At 58.2% G+C, this 20,715-nt stretch overlaps 1 protein-coding gene and 2 long non-coding RNA genes across 3 annotated transcripts in view; 1 reads left to right on the forward strand and 2 right to left on the reverse strand.

The window, feature by feature from the left end:
- Positions 1–1,355: 1,355 nt before the first annotated feature.
- Positions 1,356–12,604, reverse strand: LOC309647661. The gene is made up of 3 exons (XR_014256236.1): positions 12,419–12,604; positions 1,648–4,373; positions 1,356–1,507 (listed from the first exon to the last, which is right to left on the reverse strand). It is a non-coding gene; the product is annotated as an uncharacterized lncRNA (long non-coding RNA).
- On the reverse strand, positions 6,041–12,291 carry LOC309647662. The gene is made up of 2 exons (XR_014256237.1): positions 11,604–12,291; positions 6,041–11,138 (listed from the first exon to the last, which is right to left on the reverse strand). It is a non-coding gene; the product is annotated as an uncharacterized lncRNA (long non-coding RNA).
- A 146-nt stretch (positions 12,605–12,750) lies between the features above and the next one.
- Positions 12,751–20,715, forward strand: part of GAS6 (growth arrest specific 6) — a 34,625-nt gene continuing 26,660 nt past the window's right edge. The window contains exons 1-2 of the mRNA XM_082435175.1: positions 12,751–12,966; positions 13,177–13,343. Of these exons, the coding sequence (XP_082291301.1) occupies positions 12,894–12,966; positions 13,177–13,343 (240 nt within the window). The 5' untranslated portion in view covers positions 12,751–12,893. The remainder of the gene's footprint in view (positions 12,967–13,176; positions 13,344–20,715) is intronic.

Here is a 20,715-nt window from a genome sequence, read left to right on the forward strand (position 1 = left end):
GGCCGAGGGCCGCTCCCCACCCTGCTGGGGGGCCCCTCCACTCCCCGCTCACACACGCAGCGCCCCAGGGCCTCCCTCTGCCGCTGGGCAGGAAGCACGTCCCGGGGCCCATGCGCCTCCCCGGGGCTCGGTTCTCACGCAGGGCGGGCGGCGCACACGCCCTCACCCCACTCGCCCTCCCCCGCCTACGCAGGTTGGAGCCCCTCCTTGCCCAGGATCTTCTCCACGCCCCCCGCGCAGTGGGAGGAAGCACACCTCCCCGAGTACAGATTCTCACACCACCATCAGGGCCTGCGTTCCAGCTGTGCCTCTACGAGTACTTGTACAATTTATTGGGTAAGACTTGCCCCATTAAAGAAGGTAAGCTCTTTGAGAAAGGCGCTATGTGTACGTTTTTAATTTATTGTGTGCCCGTCATCTCCACAGTTCCTGGAGGATAATGCGGACTTGGTAAATAATCGTAAAATCAACGAATGAATGCGAGAAGGGGGGAGAGGGGGGGATGGGGGAGGGGGAGGTGCGGGGCTGGAGGAGGAGGAGGGGCAGCGCGGTGCACAGCTGACGGCGAGACTCTCTCACACGTGTTCCCCACCCTCAGGGAGCGGTGATGGCATTCGCGCTGTGACCCTGAGCCCCGAAGTACCCCCACCCTGGGCGGCTTCCCGGGCCCAGAACTGAGGAACTGCAGCAAAGCGCCGTTTCTGGAGAGACAGACCACAGACGCCGAGGCAGTCCCAGCGCCCAAACGTCTGTGTCTAAAAAGCCGCTTCTCACAGGGACTTGTAGGGTTCATCACCCTAGATCTTATCTATGGTTGGTGACTCAGCAGTTTATCTGGCACAGAATCCCAGCAAAGCCGTCTGACGGGAGGAAGGCCTGGGAGGGCCCTGAACCCGCGGGCACCTTGGGGACATGTCTCTGCTCACCTGGTGCAAAGCTGTACAGGGTTCGTGTGGCTGAGGGATTGTGTCTCCAGGGACCCTCACACTGACCCCCAGGATCCGGGAATGTGTCCCCTCGTGGCAGCGGGGACTCTGCGGACGAGAAGTGGAGGATTTTGAGATGGGTGATGGTCGAGATCGCCCGTCCTGACAAGGGAAGGAGGGAAGCAGGAGGGTCCGAGTCAGAGAGACCCCGGTGGGGGGGGGGTGGGCTGCAGGCGGGGAAGGAGCCCGGACGGATGCGCCTGGGACACCTTTACCTACGGTAGACTCTGGCCTCCAGAGCCGCAGGAAGTACCCCACCCTGGAAAGGCTAGTCCATCCTGGACGAGGGCTGCATGTCGGGCCGGGGCTGGGCTGGGGACGCGGCGCCCGGAGTGGAGGTCCTGGCCGGGCACACACCTTAGACCTTGCTGTGTGCTTCCTTCTTGCCAACCCCAGATGCTCGCTCGAGCAGGTTGGGCCGAGGGGCCGGCGGTGCGGGGGAGGTGTGTGTTGGTGCTCACGCAGACCCTGGGGAAGGAGGGCTTCTGGGCGGCCAGCTCCCATCAGAACACTTCACAGGCCTGTGGCTCAATCAAGTCGGAATTCCAGCAGAGCGGTCACCACCCCAGTGTGGGTCTCAGCCCACCTCTCCCCCTGGCCTCTGCACCCTCTCCACCCCCCACCTCCACTCCTGGGTGCACAGACCCCTCCGGGCACTCACTTGGAGGGTGACCAAGCTCCTGGCGGTTTGGGGCTGCCCTCGGGCACCTGGACTGCAGCCCCACGTAGCAGGGTTGTGCCACCTATGTCTTGTGTGCCAGGTCCAGAGCCTGGCCCGGAGACCAGATCATGACAAAAGCAGCTGCTTTAAATAGGCAGAAGCCACCAGGGAAATCTGAACACCGATATCTGATGATTTTAAGGAATCGCTGTCAATAATTTTCATTGTAAATATGGAATTGTGGTTTCATGAGGATTTTTTTAGTTCTTATCTAACTTTTAGAAATACTTTCTGAAATATTTATGGATAAAATAATATGACGTCTGGGACTGGCTTAAAATAGCCCCATGAGGAAGTGGGTGGGGTGTAGACAAAACAAGGCCAGCCGCGGGCTGGATCCTTGCGGTGGTGACGGGCCGGGGGGCTGGCTGTGCACTGTCCTGACGAGCGTGAGAAACTTGCATGATGCGCGTGACCTGCTCCGTGCCTCACCTTCCCCCGCAGGGCCCTCTCTGACCCCTTGGGCCTCATGGACACACGTGTCAGGGATCTTCTCCACGACTGTCCCAGCCTTGCCTTCATCTTCCTTCGCTTTCCTCCTCCAGGACTGCCTTCCCGCTGGGGAGTTTAGGAGCAAGCAAAGGGGCACAGCGTACTTCAAACGGCTCGGAGGGGTAAGGCCAGCTGGTGGAAGGCCTCCATTCGCCTGGCTCACCTGTGTCCCTCATGTGGGGTCTTCACAAACCCCGGGCCACACCAGGGACAGAGGGTCACCTCCACCGACACCGGGCTTTTGCTAAAGCTGGCAGCTGCCACGCTCCCCGCCTCCCCGCCTTGTGTAACACAGGAAGCAGCCTGTTTTGATAAGACGGAGCTACAAGCTGGGAAATCAGATAAGCCGGGCTGGACAAAAGCGTTTCCTTTGCCGCATTCCAGGCCCAGGAGCCCGGTCTCGTTTTGCAAAGGTTAGGGGAGCCTTGGGCGAACTCGAAGCGCTGGAGGCTGCACCGGCGGCCTGTGACGGTCCGGGGGGCTCCATCACCATCAGGAGAAGCAGCCGCATGCCAGACAGGCCGAGAGACTTTGCAGCCATTTTCCTGGCTCTAAACACCATTGCAGCGTTTCCTCTCCCAAGTCCCCGAAGTGTCAGCAAAGGTCAAACGGTCCCTTTATCCACTCGCTCTGTTGCCTTTGGTCCAAATCTCAGAAACAGACACCAGAAGCGTCAAATAGAGACTTAGGCGAGGTAGACACCCTGACTTCTGCGGCCCCAGACGGCGGGTATGACCTCAGATAAACACCGACAGCGGCTCCCCAGACATAGCCTCTGAGCTGTGAGGTCGGCCCAGGGGTGAGGCTGGTGAGAGGCGCAGGGCCTAGGAGACCGGAGGGGCCGTGATCGCCTGAGACGTGGCTGGACGTGGGCCAGGGCTGTTGACGGGGACGGAGGCCACGTGCCCACGTGGGCAGCCTGGGAGCTGCTGAGGTCCCCACCGCCAGAGAGCATGGACCTCGATGTCACCGTGTGGTCTGGCGTTCAGGCTGAGCTGAGGTGGGGAGGCCAGCATGCACAGAGGCCGGCAGGGGACAGGGACCCGGGCCCTCGGCTCCTGCTGCCCCGCCACTGCCCGGCGGTCGAAGGTGTGTGAGGCCTGGGGCCACGCTGAAAACTTGGCCACGTGCCCGGAAGGCGTGGGTGGAGCACGTGCCCCGAGGAGGGAGGAGACGAAGGACGCAGAAACCGGGCATCCTCGCGGCGTCAGCTTAAAGCCGCTGGGCCAGCGGGCACCGCATTCGAGCAGCGAAGCTTCCTACAGGTGCTTCATTCAGGATTGAGAAAACACCGGTGTCCTTAGCAGACACCGATTATTATCAATTACGATGGTGACGATGACTTTTTACTTCCTCCAAACCCCCCCTGGTGCCCCCAGCACCAAGCAGTGCCCAGCGCCAGCCGAGCCACATAGGGGCCTGAGACAAAAGAAAAAATGTACACCTCTGGATACATGTGTTTATGGGTGTTTTTAATAGTTTTTCTGGAACATTAAAAGTATTTGAGAAAGATGTTGAAAAATTGAAAAGTAGGCACAGTAAAACTCACAATGTTATTTTAAGTTTAAATATTTTATTTATACCAAAAAGAATATTTATTATAATTTAACTTTATTGGATTTAATGGAATGGCAATAAAGGCATTGATAATATTTTCAAAATGCACTTCTGAAAAAAAAAATTAACCGTTAACTGAAAAAGGACAAAGCCATGTGTTTGGGGACACGTATGGAAATACAAGAAAATACAGTGAACACACACCGGTGTTCACAGCAGCCAAAAAGTGGAAACAACCCAAAAGTCTCTCAACTGATGAAGAGACAAACAAAATGTGGTCCATCCACACGATGGAATATTCTCCAGCCAAAAAAACCAACGAAGCTCCAGCATGCGCCGAAGCGGGATGAACCTTGGAAACGCCCGCTGAGTGTTAAGAGGCCCGTCACACAAGACACAGGTCGCAAGCTCGTGCTACGTGGAACCTCCAGAGGGGCCAATCCATGGGGACAGAACGAAGGTTGTGGCTGCCAGGGGCTGGGGGAGGGTTTCCCTGTAGTGATGGGATGTCCTAGAACTGCACAGAGGTGGTGGTGGTGCAACACTGTGAATTCACTACACGTCACACTGAAATGCCTAAGTTCTTGTGAACTTCACCTCAATGAATGATTCTTTTCCTAAAGGTGTGACACACAGAGAATGAATGAAGTTAACACTGATGGGATGACCTGGATCAGTCAGATAGGACGCGTTTCCCAGCCTGGACGGGAGGAAGGCCTTGGCGTCCTGGAGCGGCCGGCCACCTCTACCGCCTACAGATCCTTGTTTCTCACTTGCCCTGGGACGGTGGTTTGGAGACTAGTTACCCCACCCCGCTCAGCTCCTGGGATATCTCCACGTCATGCCAACAGGCAGATTGCGACCTTGGACTTCGTGAGTTTCGGGGGCAGGGTGTGTGTGACTAAATACCAGGGCATCACCCAGGACGCACATCCCTCCCCAGGGGACACAGTGCCGCCTGTGAAGAAAGGGGGAGACCCCAGCCTGTCCTGTGGAGTCGCCTCCATGTTCAAGCCCCAAGACCCTCGTAACAGACTTCAGGGAGGGAAACACCCCGAGGGAGCAGGGGCTCTCCTTCTGCCCTCGGACGGCCCGGGTGGGAGCGAGGGTCAGGGGACCGTGCTCGCCTCACGTCCATGGCCTGCACCCGCCTGATGCATCGGGAAGGCCCAGCCCTGGGTCTGAGGTGCCCCGAGCACCAAGCACAAGCAAATTCCACAGCACATCGTAAGCGACGGTGTCACAGAGGCGGGCGGCCTCTCGCTGTGGATTCTAAGCACCTGACCAAATTCATCACTGAACCTGGAACTCGTTTTACAGATGCGATAGCCTAGGGGTCTATTCTTGGCTCCCAAACTGAAATTTCAACAAGAATTTGCTTGTTCTCCGTTAAGCATCAAATAAAGAATTGTCCAGCAAGCAGGCCCTTTGTGAGGTTGCACGGCCCCCAGGGGGCACCTGAACGCCCACCCTGCCTGGTGCACTAAGTGGGCTACGACCCCAGGGGGCTTGTGAACCGTGCAGGAATCAGGCCTGTAAACCGTCTCTCCTGTTACCTAGAATCACAGATTTGGCCACTAGTCAGAGCAGATTAAACACTACTTGATAACACACCACACTTTCTGATACCACAATGGCCTCTTCACAGGTAGAATACCACCATCTATGTTAAGAAAAATACCCCAAACTAGGAGGTTCGGCCAGAGAGCATGTGGGTGAGCCCACCCACTGTCACCCTGTCACCTTTCCCAGCCCACCAGGCCGCCTTCTCCATCTGAGCCCAGCATCTTGTGGATTACAAGTCGGGCTCCAGGGTTACATGTGAACTCAGATCTTCTCGGGCGAAGGGGCACATAATTTCCTCCCACAAGAAAGGATAACTTCAATTTTTTGAAAAACTGATGAACTCATAAAAGTGCTAACAAAAGATCAAGATGAAAAAAAAAATTAATTACATGGGACTGAGTGAACTGATGAGGATGAGTATAATTTTTGTGACTTTCTTTTTGAATTAAAAAAAAAAAAATCCCACAAGGACTCAGAGGCAAAGAACATACAAATCAATTTTCACTGCAAAGTAAAGGAGCTGTTACAGTGGAGGATTACTGGACTGAATGTCAATATTATGACATAGTATGAGTGTGTTTTGTGTTTGGTAATTGCAATCGTTGTTGCTTTTGTTGTGGTCATCCATGTACAATGCTTGGTGTCAGTCTATTTATCTCTTGTAAAAATAAAATAGTGTGTGTGTGTGAAAAAATAAAAAAAAAAAAAAAAGAAAGGATAACTTCAGAATCTGTATGTGCATTTTAATGATATGTTCTATAGATAGTATACAATTACATATACTAGTGACCTTGAAAGACATTCACCAGTTTTGCATCCAACCCAGCAGCCCCGCGCACACATCCCTCAATGGCTGTGGACACCCAGATCCTTAAAATGCTCTTCGAACCAACTTAACTTTCTGGTTCCCTTGTTAATCAGCTAATAAATATTTGACACCTGTTCATTCTATATCTGCATGAGAGTCAGGTTTTGAAATTTTAAAAACTACACTTTGTCACACCCACAGACAGAAGGACAGACCGTCACCTAAGGCAGCTCCGGGCAGTAGCCTGGGGAAGACAATCCACCGGCTCTGCGGGCCTCAGGAAATGTACCCCAAGGCCATGTGTTGCAGTCTCGGCTGTGCTGAGACGGCCTAACAGGTCTCCCGAGGGCACTGTGACCGTCACCTCTCACCTGGCCTGTCCTTGAAGGTTAAAACCCAGCTCTGTGTGTGTTAAAATAGCTGGGTCAACTCCAAAGGCTCCTGCAGCTGCTGTAAATGTTTTGGATCGTCCCCCGAAGGAATATTTCTAGACCTCTTCAAGCTCATGCCGAACCAGGTTTTTTTTCATTAACTAAAGCAAAGCTCATCAGTTCGTTTAAAGGTCAGGGCTCAGACCAGCACTTCTACGAGATGATAATTTGTTTACGTTTCACCCGAGTTCATAATCTCAGATTCAGTTTCTGTCGGCGGGTGGGTGGGTTCAAACCTGAGGCTGCGCACGACTCCGCTGTCCTCAGACGGCCTTCCCCATCCCGCTGCGTTAGACCAGCCTCAGAAGGCAGATCAGATCAAGATGCTGGCGCGCCACTCTCACCGCTGCCCTGCAGGGACGCACCAGATCCTGGTCTGCAGAAGGACCGGCCCGGAACCCCACGAGAAGAGCAGCTGGGGGTGACGCATGCAGCAGGCCCAGGCCTGGTCTCATCAGATCATCGGTGACGGGGAGGAGACGGCTCGGACTCCCATCCTCCCCAGGCGCATCTGCCTGGTCACTGACACGTGTGCCCCCGTCGCCAAAGAGGGTGAGCCTCAGGGACTTCACAGCTGCCTCGGCGTCATGACTTTCGTCCTTCGTCAGCTGAGCCATAAACGACACAGCAGGCCTCCCGGGCCTGGTAGCCCACCAGGCGCCCGCCCCTGTCTCAGCGGCCCAGGCCAGGGCAGCGCGGGAGCCCTGCTCTCCCTGGAGAGCCTCAGAGGTGACCACCCACCTCCAGCCCCCCCGGGCCCCCTGATGCGCCTGGCTGTGTGCTCACGCACTGCTTTCCCCAGAGAAACCTGAATCTTCTCCTAACTCCTTGTGTGGAATGAAATGAGTCATCTCAGGCTTCAGAGACGGTCTGCCAGGCGAGACGGTCATCGGCATAGTTTTCTAAACGAATAAACTAACTTATATGACTTTTCAAAGATCCTGATGGCTGTTACAGATAGAAGTCATCCAATAATTCAGCCCAGCAAACAAGCAGCCCTAATCACCTTTGAGACTAGGCCTGTCTGGCCCCAGACATCCGCTCACGCCGTACCACACTCGCTCAGCCTCCCCGATGCCAGGAGAGGCTCTGGGGAAGGTGCTTCGTCCACGTGCAAAGCCTGGTGCCAGCGGAGGGGCCCAGGCTCACCGCTGGCCTGTCCTCTGTCACCTGCTCAGGACTTCCCTTCCGAGCTGCTATAAAAGGCCCTCTCTTTGCAACAGGGCCTGCCGACATTCAATGTTCGTGGACTTGTTGTATCAGTAACACATGCTCATTGTAAAAGACGGAACAGATGCAGAGATGCAACAATACAGTAAAAAGGGACCGTCCCCTCCCCCTTCCACAGGTAGCCACTGTCAACAGCGTGTCCCCAGACACCGTGACAGCCCACGGACCGCGCGGAGGCTGCATCCCGCACAGGCGGGCTCTCAGGCAGCCGTGGATCCGTGGGTGCGTCTGGGGATCTGGGGCAGGAAGCAGAGGTCTGGCTACCATGCCTCTCCCACATTCTAGGATGCCACCACCTGCAAGTCCCATTTCCCAGCATGCTAAAAAGTCCTGAAAACCTCGCTATTACGGCAAATGGCAACTGAACAGATGGTCAGTATCACACTGAGGTATCGGGAACCACAAAAACAGAGCGGGAGACTGAAGGTGAGAAATTCCCACACGTAGGGGGAGAGGGTCCCGGGGCACCTGCAGTGCTGTCGACTCAGCGGTGATAGACGAGGCTATTTATCCGCAGGCTCTGCTGGACCCTTCGGGGTGCCAGCGCCCAGCCCTGCTCTCGGCCGCCGCACGCCTGCCACCGCTGCCATGGCTCCCGGGCCCACCGCCCGGCGTCCTGCGGCCCCTCCTGCCGAGGCCCAGGCCCTCCCCGCCGGCTGCCTCTCACCAGAGGGAAGCCGCCACTGACCCTCCCGGAAGCCAGGCTGACGAGGACCCGGAACAATCCTTTCATGGTTATTTTGCCTCAACTTAAAATCTGCTTGGAGCGTGTTCAGACCTAAAACAAAATTTACTCGGGAGGCTAGTAGATACAAAAAAGACATTTTCTATCAGACTTTGCAAAAGCCCTATCTTTGTCACAATGATAAAGTTAAAAGTCCGCCTGGAGCTTTGTGGGGCGATGAGCGGGGATCTGCCCTGACCCCCGAGTCCCACATCTCTTGGCACCAGAGGTCGTGTCTGGCACCGGCAGAGGAGGGGCCCCATGAACCGTGGCCCCATCTGAAGGTTGCTGCAGCAAAAGTAGACCAAACCCTGCAAATCAAGTCAGGGTTTCAGATCTTTAGAATACAGTCTAAGCCAACTTACATAGTTTTCTAACAAACATTTTATCAGCCAGAAGGGAAAAAATGTTCTGAAAAAAAGCTACTGATCTGGAAATTCTAAAAATGTAAACTTTCCTATCGTGGTACGTTTATCTACACCTCTATTACGAAAGTTCTTCTAGATAACGAGCATCTGTTGCATTCTGTCTGCCCGGCAGCTTTCCCTTTTCGGAGGAGGTGCTGCCCTGCCGGCAGGGCCGCTGAGCAGACTGTGCAGCCGGGTCGGGTGTGCACGTGGCCCCAGCTCCCGGGTGTGAGCGCCGCCCACGCCAGGCCGGCCGGACTCATCCCTGGAATTCCAGCAGGGGGCCTGCAGAAACACGCGTGGAGTCCTCTGGAGGCAGGGACAGCACAAGCCTGGAGCAGCTGTGCCATCCCCGCCGCTGCCGGAGGACACGTTACCTGCGGGAAAGCCAGCGAGTCCCGGCATTGCCGGAGCCCTGAGGTCAGCGCAGGCCTGGACCAATGGGCTCCATGTGCAGCCGCACTGGCCCAGATGGACACACCTCTGAAATCCGCAAGTGTCCCAGCAGTTACCCCGGGAGACGGCCCAGGGCTCACGCTGCGTCCCAAACGCAGGTGCAAAGCATCCGTGCTCTAGCCCGCTACGCTGTCACCCCTGTCTCGGCCCCCAGCCCTGCAGATCAGGGAGCTGACCCCGTCCCAGGCACGGGGCCGTTGTCCAAGAGCCCCAGCCTCTGCATGACTCTCAGCCCCACGAGGTCCCTCCTGTGCTAGGCCTGAGTGTGGGGATGGTTCCGGATTGAACCAATACCTGGTCAGGGGAAGCCCCTCCAGCAACAGACACGCGCAACAAAGACAGTGTTGGAAGCCACAGCCATGCCCCCTTTGTGCCTCCACGGAGTGCCCAGTCACCACCTCGTCGCACTGTCCCACCCACCAGGAGGCAGGACCTGTGTGGCGCTACGTCGTAGATTAGGAACCTGGGCATGGAGAAAGGTGACGGCCAAAGGCCACGCTACCCGGGGGCGGTGAACCGCATCTCGGCTCACAGGCCCTTCCCTCCATCTGCTGTGCAACCTCACCGGGCCCAGGACTGGTGCCCAGGCCTCAGGCTAGGCTAGGCTCTACGTTTCAGACAAGGAGGGCTTAACCAGGCTAGGTAGGCAGCCCTGCCTGGACATGGGTGTTGCTTCTACAGCAAGGCCCCTAGAGCATTCCACAAAACCACTTACACGTGGACATTTGGCACAAAAAACGCTTGTAAGTCACAGGCCGCCAAGGGGCGCCCAACCGGGCAGGGTAGGGGGAGCGACCACCCTGATCTGCCCTGGGCTGAGGTGGGTCCTGGGACCCAGGGCTAAACTGGGAACATCCCTAGAAAACCGGGACAAGTTGGTCCCCCCCCAGGAAGGCCCTGAAGGACTTTTCCACAAAAGAACTTTCACCTCAGTGGGGTCTGACCACCTTGATTCACGGTGGTAAGCAGTGTTTCTCAAACTTTCGGACCATAACCCACAGTAATGAACACATTTTACACCATGATCCAGTGTGTACTCAGAGAAATACAGTGGAAATAAGAACTCCCATCTGATAAAACTCTGCTACCCTCTATCCTGCATCATTAAAAACTGCAGGTTAACAAAATAGTAAGTACCTACCAGTGGGTACAAAACATGGTTTAGAAAAAAAAAAAACTTCATTAAAATATGACTGGAGGCTTCTGCTTCTGGACAAGACAGAGTCACACGGCCCAGATTCAACTTCCTGTCTGATTTACCAGGCCGAGTCTGAAACAACTAAAAAACCAGACAGAGCTATGAAATGACAGTATTCCAGACAGTGACATCAGGCAACAGAGGAGAGCGACCCTGAGGGACAGGACACACGTGAAGGTGGGCCCTGGCACTGCCCGGCTCCCACCGGGATCTCTCCCGCTGAGGCCGCCTTGGGTGGAGGGGACCCCAGTCTGCTGACTCCCTGGAGAGCATGAGAGGAGAGTGCTGCCTGAGAAGGGACTTCTGGGATCTGCGGGGGCCCCTCAGCTCTTCAGCTGAATGATCACAATCTTGGGCAGAGACTCCCAAGGCTGGGAAATGGTTAGAGGGACCAACCCCGCGGTTCTCACGGGCCCAGGAACAGTTGCAGTCTCTTCCGCCAGAGCGGAATCTTACACTCATGGGCTTTGGAGAAACTGTCCAAGGACTCTGCCGTGGAACTTCAGCCCTGAGTTGAAACCATTTCGCTCTGCTTCTGCCCAAAAAGGCTTCAGGCAAACCTCTAGAGATCAAAATAAATATCTGAGATGAAGAATACCCTGGATAGATGAACAGATATGACACTGCAAAAGAAAGCCTAACAATAGAAACTATCAAAATAATACAGAGGGGAAAAAAAGATGTAAAAATGTAAACAGGAGCATTTAGTGAGCTCTGGGAAAACTTCAAGCAGCTGTATGCAGGGGCCACTGGAGTTCCCAAAAGAGAGGAAAGGTCTGAGAGACATAAAGCAATATTTGAAAAAAAAAATGGCCAATTTTTTTTCCAAATTTGATGAAAACTGTAAATTCACAGATCCAAGAAGCTCAGCGATCTCCAACAACAGAAGTGCCACTAATTAATTAAAGATCTGGTGTAAATCCCTACTAAAGAATTTTTCACCCCCCCCCCAGGTTTCTGAAGCCAGTGCTTCTCCTTAAGGAGGACAAGCAGGAAGGTTAATGTGGTCAGTACTCTGTGTGAGCACCTCCGTGTCTGCGGTAGCCTTTGAGTCGCCGGGGCGTTGGAATCGCCAGCTGACAGGGGAGGCCCGGGAACTGGTTCAGGCACAGGTGCAGATGACCTAGCTATTAAATTGTTAATTCCCTCTGTAGAGCCTTCTGGAGAACATCCTTTCCCTTGAATTTGACATATTAATGCTCACCACCCCACCTTCAAACTTGCGACCTCAAAGCATCTACCAGCAGCACCGTTTCATCCTCCCACAAGGGAAGCGGGAAGAACAGGTGCGGACTCGGCGCTGAGCCCACCAAGCAAATCGCCCGCCCAGCGGGGGGTGGCTGCCCTTTCACCTTCCCCTTGGGGCGCGGTTTCCGGGGCAGGATTCCCCAGGGGGCGGCGCCGGGCCCCTCCCCGCGGTGCCAGGCTCACTGTCCGCTTCGGTCCCCCGAGTGGTCCGCTATGTTTTGGTTTTGCTTGTTTGTGTGTTTGGGTTTTTTTTGCCTGTGACTTTGCGAAATATTCCGGGACGAGAGACAGAAAGTCCTGGTCTCCGAGAACTAGCAGAACGCTGCTTTCAGCTGAAATATCTACTGGGAACCCTCAAGGTCTCCAATGTCATCACTGTGTAAACAGAGATTACAAATGGACATCATTTAATCTGGCTCCCTGGCCCCCACTGGGACTCGGTTTGACTTCAGTTCATCTTTTCTTTGGTGGGTTTTAAGTCTTGAGAAAATGTGCCCCAGAATGAAGACTCCAAAAAATGATGCAGTAGATTTGGCGTGGGGTCGGGGTGGGGGGTGGAAAGAGGTTTGAATCCGGTAAATGGTCAAACTGTACCTGTCAGGTTGGACCCATGTGACTTCTTCGTCGCGTTTACGTCCCGATTACAGACACTTAACCGCCGACTGGGGAGAGGCTCCTGCACGAGGGCGGCGGCGGCGGGGCGGGTCCCCTCCCGGGCGGGTCCCCTCCCTCGTCCCGACGACCCGCTTCCCCTCCGGGCTTTGATCTTCCCGGAGAAAACCGGCTCGGCCCGGCGGCGGCGGCGGCCCGCGCGCCCCGCCCGCCCCGCGCGGCCCCGAGGCCGGTCCTGCCCGCGCGCCCCGCCCCCGCCGCCGCCCCCGCCCAGCCCCGCGCGAGCGCCGCGGTGCAGCCGCCGGGATGTGACCTTCAGAGCTGCCCGCACGGGATGACCGGAGCCATCGCCCCGCGGCGCCCGCGCCTCGCCACGGCCCCGCGGGCGCTCTGACCGCGCGCGCCCGGCTGCCGGCCCCGGTCTCAGTCCCGGCCGTCGTCCCCGTCCCCGCCCGCCATGCCGCCCGGGCCCGCCGCCACCCTGGGCACTGCGCTGCTCCTGCTGCTGCTGGCCTCCGAGTCCGCGCACAGTGAGTACCGCGCGGGGCCGCGGCGCGGGCTGGGCCGGGGGACCCGTCCCGACACCCCGACACCCCGGGGGCGAGGGGAGCCCCGGGGCCCGCGCCCAGACCCGGCCCCGTGCGCGCCGGCCCCGTGCGCCCTGGCCCCGCCGCGCTGACGGCGTGTCCCCGCTCTCTCCCCGCTCCTCCCGCTGCGTCCTCCCGCTCGCGCCCGGGAAGCCGTGATCCTGCGGGCGCGCGAGGCGGCGCAGTTCCTGAGGCCCAGGCAGCGCCGCGCCTACCAGGTGTTCGAGGAGGCCAAGCAGGGCCACCTGGAGAGGGAGTGCATCGAGGAGCTGTGCAGCCAGGAGGAGGCCCGGGAAGTGTTCGAGAACGACCCCGAGACGGTGAGCGCGCGGGGCGGGGAGGTGTGCGCCCGGCGCCTGGGGCCGCGAGGTGGAGCGTCAGGGCAGCCGGGTCCCCTCGAGCGCCGTCCCTGCGGCGCCGCATTTCCGGGGACACCGTCCGTGCGCGCACGGGTGGGAGCCCCGGCGTCTGCGGCAAGTCCTTCAGCTGCAGGGCACACCCAGACCCTTATCAGGGGGGCGGTCGGCGCGGCGGAAGGGCAGGGTCTTAGGTGCCGGGACCCGGGCCCACCCTCAAGCCTCCTCCTTCCGAGCCCCAGTTCTGCTGGTGACGCCAGGTGCCGCCTTAGCTGGAGGGGGGTGGCGGATGTCGGCGGGGGGTCCTGCGGACTCCCTGCAGTCGTCTTCCCTTGGCAAGCCTGTGAAAGCAGCCGCTTTGAAAGAACCCTGCAGGAATATGACAGCTCAACCGGGATGCAGCAGGGTCCGTTTTAAAATGTAAAAGAAATAAATGGTTTAAAAACCAGATCAGTCTCCTACCTCCCCGCCCCCTTAGCTAGACTGGAGGTGGCGGGGGAGCTGCTGGCAGCGCCCTGATCCGCATCAGGAGGGATGGAGCATTAGCTTCAAAGGCGTGAGGGCTGGAATTGCTGGCAGCAGCGGGTCCCACAGCAGGAGGACAGGGTAGAGCTGGAACGCGTACGTGGAGGGGTCGGGGGCGGTCCGAGTGGACAGCAGGGTCGGGCCCAGGTCCCGCCGCCGGTGCGCAGCCCCTGCAGAAAGGTGCGCTCGCCGAAGCAGCTGGTGACTTCAGGAGCCCGACGGGCTGGCTCAGGACAGATTTCTATTAATAACGGCCTCGGAGAACGTGGGGTGGCCGGGCAGCCGACCGCAGGGAGCAGCCCCCGCGTGGCCTCCGCGGCAGCGCAGGAGCTGTGCCATCTTCGGGGAGGGGAGAGGTGGTGGCGGTGCCCTGGGGGACCTGGTGCGCGTCTGTCTTTGGGAAGTAGGACTGATGGAGACGGGGTGGGCTTATACTGCGTCGCTTCACACCACGAGGTCAGGGTGATTTCACAGCTGTTTTTGGTTCTACGGGAATTTTTCTTTTAAAGGATTCTTCTGGGATGAAATAAATGTCTCGTGTAATAAACAAATGGCTGTGAGGCCCGTGGGCTTTTACTTTGACTCCCGTTTCTGACCGGTTGGTTTGACCATCCCTTCAGTTCCCTTTCCGAAACAAGCTTTACAGTGGTGGCCCAGCTGTGCCTTCCTTCCCTCTGGCCCAGCCCGCGGCGGCGGTGGCCGAGCTGTGACAGGTGCTTCTGCCGTGACTCTGCCCTCAGTGTCCGTAGCAACGCGGTTTATCCCCGTCGTAAGGAGCAGTTTTGCCACCGGTCCCTTCTGGCCTGTTTTCCCGTTTCTTTAATGATGAGTCCTGGTGGCCCAGAGGAGCTGGCACCTGCGGAGGATTCCTGAAGGTCCCACGGTGGGCTGTGTCCCTGCCCGGCTGCGGGATTGTGTGCCGCCTGCAGTCCCGTCAGCCCCAGGCCCAGCCTGGAGCGCTGGCTTGTACAGAGTGTGGGACGGGCTTGCGGGTGACAAGACTTGAGGGCAACAAGGCCGCCACCCACGGCAGCCTGCCCCTGCTCTGCCCCAGCCCCTGCTTTCCAGGATGGAAAGGCCTTGGGCCTGGACACACTGCACACTAATCGCTGTGCCACCCTTCCCAGAGCCATCCCCCCTCTGACTTGAACTGCTTTTATGTTTTAATTATAACTTTGTCTACAATGGATGAAATGAAGACAAGACAAGGAAAGCAGTGCTCACAGCCCAGGACTTTAATGAGACCGCCATGTCTGTGCAGGGACTTTGTACTTCCTACAGCGTCCTGACTTCCCTCCCTGCCGAGGTGGCGTTGCTGTGACACTGGGGGCATCCTCTCTCACATCCACCCCCTCTACCCCATCGGGAATTTGTGAACTCCTTTCATATCAAAGCCATCTGTAATTTTCCAGAATGCTGTCCTCCTTTCTGACCCCCATCCCCAAATCATAATCACATCTTTCCCTTTATTTACCAGCTTCCCAGGGTGGACCGGCTCCTTTTGTGCCTTCCCTTGCAGTCAGTGCAAAACCCCTCATTTCAACCCGCTCCTTGCATGCTGTGTAGACCGCTGTGCAGACCGCTTGCTCCCTGTCTGGGTCTGGGCCTTGGTTTGTAGTCCTCTTCCTCAAGAGGTGGTGTGGAAGGCCGGGAGGAGCCCAGCTAGGGTCGTGGCTTGAGGTTGGTGATCAGGGGTCTCCTGCATGTCGGCCCTGCTCTGGTCGACCAGGTGCCCCTCCAGGTGTCCACACCCTCCTTTCCCTCACTTTGGGGAGGTCTCAGATTCCAGGGGCCTGGGATCCCTGGGAAACCCTCCAAACACAACTCACTGCTAACACACCTTTGGAGAAACAGCGCCTTTGAATGAGGCCGTCCTATGACATTACCAGTGGGTCCCTCTGCCCCACACAGTTTCGGGCTCTCTTGAGAAACATCAATTCCTCGCCTTCAAATGTTGTTCCTTGTGAGTGTTTGCGGGGGTGACCCAGGATGAGCGCCCTGACCTCAGTTCAAAAAGTCACCAGGACCTGGTTCTGTGACCGTCACGGAACCTCCCGCCGGCGTCCTGATGTGTGACAGGAGAGGCCGCGGAATCAGCACCCACTGGGCTGTGTTCCGCTCGCCGCTCAAGGGGGTGCTTGTAGGAGAAGCCAGGCCTTACCTGCCAGGGTCACCTCTGGGGCTGGCCTGTCCTCTGTGTGTCTGGCCGTTGCAGCCACACACACCTGGTGGAGAGGGGAGGCCGCGCTGCCTTCCCCGTTCAGTGCCTGGGGCTCTGGGGGCCGGGGAGGGGGGAGGGCTGGGGCACCTGGAGCCGGCCCTCTGGGCGGCAAGCCGCTCCTGGAATCCGGAGGCTGTGCCCTCTGTGCTGGGTGTGTTCTAGGCTCTTCCTGCCAGGGCGGGGTGTTCCACCCTGGGCCGGCTTCCTCTTTGGGGATGGAGGCGTCTGACGTTAGAGCTCTCCTTTGAGCAGGTAGCTGTGGGCACCTTCCCGCTTCCTGGGGTTAAGGGAGCCTGGGGGCCTTCCCGATGCAGGTGTCGCCTGCTTCCCTCCTGCTGACAGGGTCTCCTCCACATTCTTTCGGGCCGCGGAGGAGTGTCCCCGCCCTGCCCTCCCCCCAGAGCCCGAGATTAGAGTCCCTCCTTATCTTGTTTTCCTTTCACATTGTTACCCTCTCTTCCTGGCATTTCCCTCGTTCTGGCATCTTGTCCAGAGGGCTCTGGGTGCCAGGCCCCCAGGCACCCCTGCTGGGTCCCCCGAGCTCTCCCAAAAGCTCCCCAGGCCAGCGCAGCGGTCACCTTCCCGCTTAAGTCCTTGAAGGCCAGTGGCTTCCAGACACCGATGCCATCGCCCTTGGCCTCCAGAAAGGATTCTGGACGAAAGACTTACCCAGCCCGACGTGCGGCCCGGCATGGTTCACCACCTCCCAGCACCAGTGCCGCCCGAGGCCTGTGGGTCGGGAGGAATTCCAGGTCCTGGGCCTTGACCCCATCACCTTGGTTAGTTTGAGATGCAAACAACAATATTCACAGTGTTCGCAGCTCGGCCGGCATCCCACTCCCAGGGCCCCTCTGCCTCCTGTGCAGCCCAAGCCTGACCTCTGACCTCACGTGTTCACCCCGCACCCCATGTCTCTCTCTGTCTCTGTCTGTCTCTGTCTCTCTCCCCCCACTCCACCCCCGCTCTCTCAGACATGGGGGCCCAGTGGCGGTGATAGTTCCCTACCCAGGAGGGTTTTCGGGGTGCAGTCATTTTCAGAGCCCTGCAGGGCTGCCGCCTTGTCTTGAACGGCGTCTGCCCTCCAGGGACACCTGTCTTCCTGAGACCCCAGAGTCTCTGGGGACAGCTTGGGGAGGGGCACCCCCGAGGGAGGTGGAAGCCCCTCCCTCAAGTCTCCCCTGTTGGGGTGGCCTAAGGGGTCTCAGGGGGCCCAGCAGGAGGGGGAAGGGGGCCTTCGTCACCCCCAGTGACCTCCAGGACAGCCTCGGGTCCCCTGCCCCCCACGCCTGGACAACAGCCCCTAACACTCCCTCGGGCGCTCGGACACACACCCGCACACGCCCCGCTCCTCCGTGCCACGCCGGGGTCCATCGACGAGTGTGACCAGGCACCGCCCTGTGCAGACGCAGCCCCAGCTCCCGTCCGCCTGGGCGGCCCCTGCCCCCGGGGCTGCCCAGGCCTCCCCACTGGGCCCCGTCCCTCCAGGGCTTCCTCCCCTGGAGGCCCAAGGAGGCTGGCAGGGCAGGGTCTCCGAGTCATCACGTTTTCTCCAGAGCTGGCTCCGCGCGGCTCAGAGGCCTAAGGACAGCTGGTTAGACGGGCGGCATTCAGGCCCCCAGCGCAGGGCCTGCCGCCCCCCGGGTGGCCTTGAGGGAGAGGCAGGCTCTGTCTGGCCCCCCTTTGCTGCCCCTGTGCCCACAGACGTGCTTGTTTTAGTCCCGGGGGTCTGCCCGGCCCGGAGCTGGGCCCTGCAGTGTCACGACAGGGCAGCCCCTAAATGACACCTCGTCCCAGCCTGCGGGCTTAACGTCTGTGGAAAACCAATTAAAGACATTTTGAAAGTCACCGCAGGTCTGCCTATGGGACTTAGGAAGAAAACACCCTTTAAGAAGCTGATGCTTCTGGCCCGTTTCTCGAGATTCTGAGGAGCTGGGCCGGGACATCGCAAACCCAGCCAGGCTTTTACTTTACTCTGGCTGCTCTGGCAGGGGTCTGGTGTCTTCGCGCTGCGTTTCCTGTGGTCAGAGGTGGGAGCTGCTTCTGTGATGCAGACTTTGCTGTGGTTTGAGGGTTAATATTTGATGTTGGGAATACTCTGCCCCTTCGGTGGTTATTTTAGTCCAGTGATTTCATTGCAGTCCTGGCGCGTACACCTGTAAATTTTGACCCTGAGAGAGTGCAGTTTATTAAGTTTTAAAGTAATTTTTAAGGAGGTGTTGGAAGTGGACGAAGTTCTTTATCTGCTTCTGAGAAAGGCACTTTGCACCAATTAAAAACACGTCATTCAAAGGAGGTAGTGATGTGTTACCATCATACTTGTTATTTTCTTGGACTTTTTTTTTTTTTTCCAAATTCGAGGTGAAATTTGTTTCCTTCCAGTTAGTGCCCATGATGATAAAATACATTCTTTTCCACATCTGTCCCCAAACCCTGCCATCTAAACCCAGTTTTCTGAGGACCTCTTCTCGGAACGCTGTGCCCTGTGGAAATCCCACAGCTGGGCTGGGCCAGCTCCCAGGGCGTCCGGGAAGGTCACCGCTGCAGCCACGGGGCCGGAGGCCAGGCTGGGGCCGCCTGCCCAGCACGCGGCATGCCTGGCGGCCACAGGTACAGCCCCCAGGTGCCTCTGGTTTGGACACACGTTTCTTTAGTGCGACGCTTCAGGTTGAGGTGCAAAACGTGTTAGGAGGTGGCTGTTGGCAGTTGTCGGGGGCAGGGCACCTTCTCCGGTGGGGTGTGGCAAACCCTGACCCCTGACCCCTGACCCAGGTCTGCCCCCACCACATGCATCCTCTGCGTCTCTCCTCGTTCACAGCAGCCCATCCTGTGCTGCTCAGAATTGAACGCTCACGTGTGCGGGGCCGTGGTTACGCAGGGACCCGAAAGGTGCCGAGGTGCCCTTCCATCCCCTTCCAGATGCCAGGAACAGACAGGAGCTGTGCAGTCACAGAATCTGTCACGGGATCGCAGAATGCTGCTCCGGGCGAGAGTCTGAGCCATCCCGCGGAGGCGCCCCTGAGCTGCGGCCCAGGAGTTGACCGACTCAAGGGAGTCAGGTCATCAGTGGGAGGACCAGAGGGAACTCCGGGCTGACCCGTGAGCCCAAGTGACTGAGGCCTCTAGGGCGAGCCTGGGTCCCGTCTGCACAGCCCGCTCTCAGGGCCTCCTGGACACACTGCCTTTGTGCAAAGGCTGTGTTGGAGCTGCGCTGTTTGCCCTGATAACTTGTCACCCTTCACTCTGTCCAGTGTTTTATTTGGGGGTTTTGCATGATGGGAAAACACATCATTTTGTTTTTCCCTAACTAACGTAAGCAGGGAAGCGTAACACTGCGTTTCTGACCCGGCTGACCTGACCGTGCCATCCCCGCCTGCCCGTCCCACCCGCAGCACGAGTCCTCTGAAGCCCAGCCCGTGTGGGTCCCGCGAAGGGACGGGTGGTCGCCAGCTCCTCCCTGATCCCCGGGCAAGGCTCCTCTTTCCTCTTCTCTTCTCTCCTACTCACTCTCTCTGGCTTCGCACCTCCTTCCCCTCTCCTGTCGGTGCAGCTGCGGCCTCTCAGCCTTGGGACAAAGCCTGCGGCCCCCGCTCCCCCTCCCCCAAGCACGCGCCCAGCGACCTCCATGGAGCGTCTCTGGTGCTACCACTTCTGCCTCCTCGGGGCCCTCCCAGGACAGGCCGACATTCCGTCCCACCTGCTGGGCCTCGGTCCCCATTCACACTGCCGAGCAGCCGCGTACGGTCTCTCCCTGTGGCTTTGGGATGACGCCTGAGCCCCCAGCCAGGCTGCCCACCAAGCCCCCTCCTGGCTCTGGAGACCACGAGGGCCGCGTCCCTGCCCAGAGCCCCCTGGTTCCCACGGGTTCCCGCTCTACCCCTTTGCTCCACAAGCTCCTGGGGGACACACTCTACTCGCTGGCTCCCTGCTAGGGGCTGGCATCCCACTAGGGGCTGGCATCCCGCTAGGGGCTGGTGGGCATGGCTTTGTGGGTGGTAGGCAGACAGCATTGTCCCTCCGCTGGTCCTGCGCTGCCTGAGCTCCGCAAGGCCAGCTGCCACGTGTCGGCAGGGACAGGTCGGTGGGGACAGGAGCGTCCCTGCCTGACTCCAGGGAAGATGTGTCGTTTCTTCACTGCTGTAACACTTCAGCAGAAACTTACCCTGCTGGAGGCCCCAGTAGGGAACCCACGCCTGCCTTTTCCAGCTTCTGGAGGCGCCGCATCCCTGGCTGGGGCCCCTCCTCCATCCTCCTGGCCGGCAGGTCAGTGTTCTTTCTACGTTGCCATTTCTGGATCTGTTGCTGCCTTGCTCTTCCGTGTTTGCACACCCTGGGGTCCCCTGAGCCCCCGATGGCCCAGGGGAATCACCTCCTCCCAAGATCAGCCGATCAGTAACCTCACTGACCTTCGCTGCGGAGCCCGCCATATTCCCAGCTGCCGGGAGGAGGACCTGCACGCCTTTGGGGTCGTTGCTGTGCCACCACGAGGGTGTAGGAGGGACTTGGCATGGGGTCTGGTGCTTAGAAATCCCTCAGTGCAGCATAACCGTGGTTTGAATAAAGTTTTGCTGGTTCACCTTCGTGAATCACATT

Source organism: Balaenoptera physalus (assembly GCF_965194825.1).
Source record: "Balaenoptera physalus genome assembly, chromosome: 18".
NCBI lineage: Eukaryota > Metazoa > Chordata > Mammalia > Artiodactyla > Balaenopteridae > Balaenoptera > Balaenoptera physalus.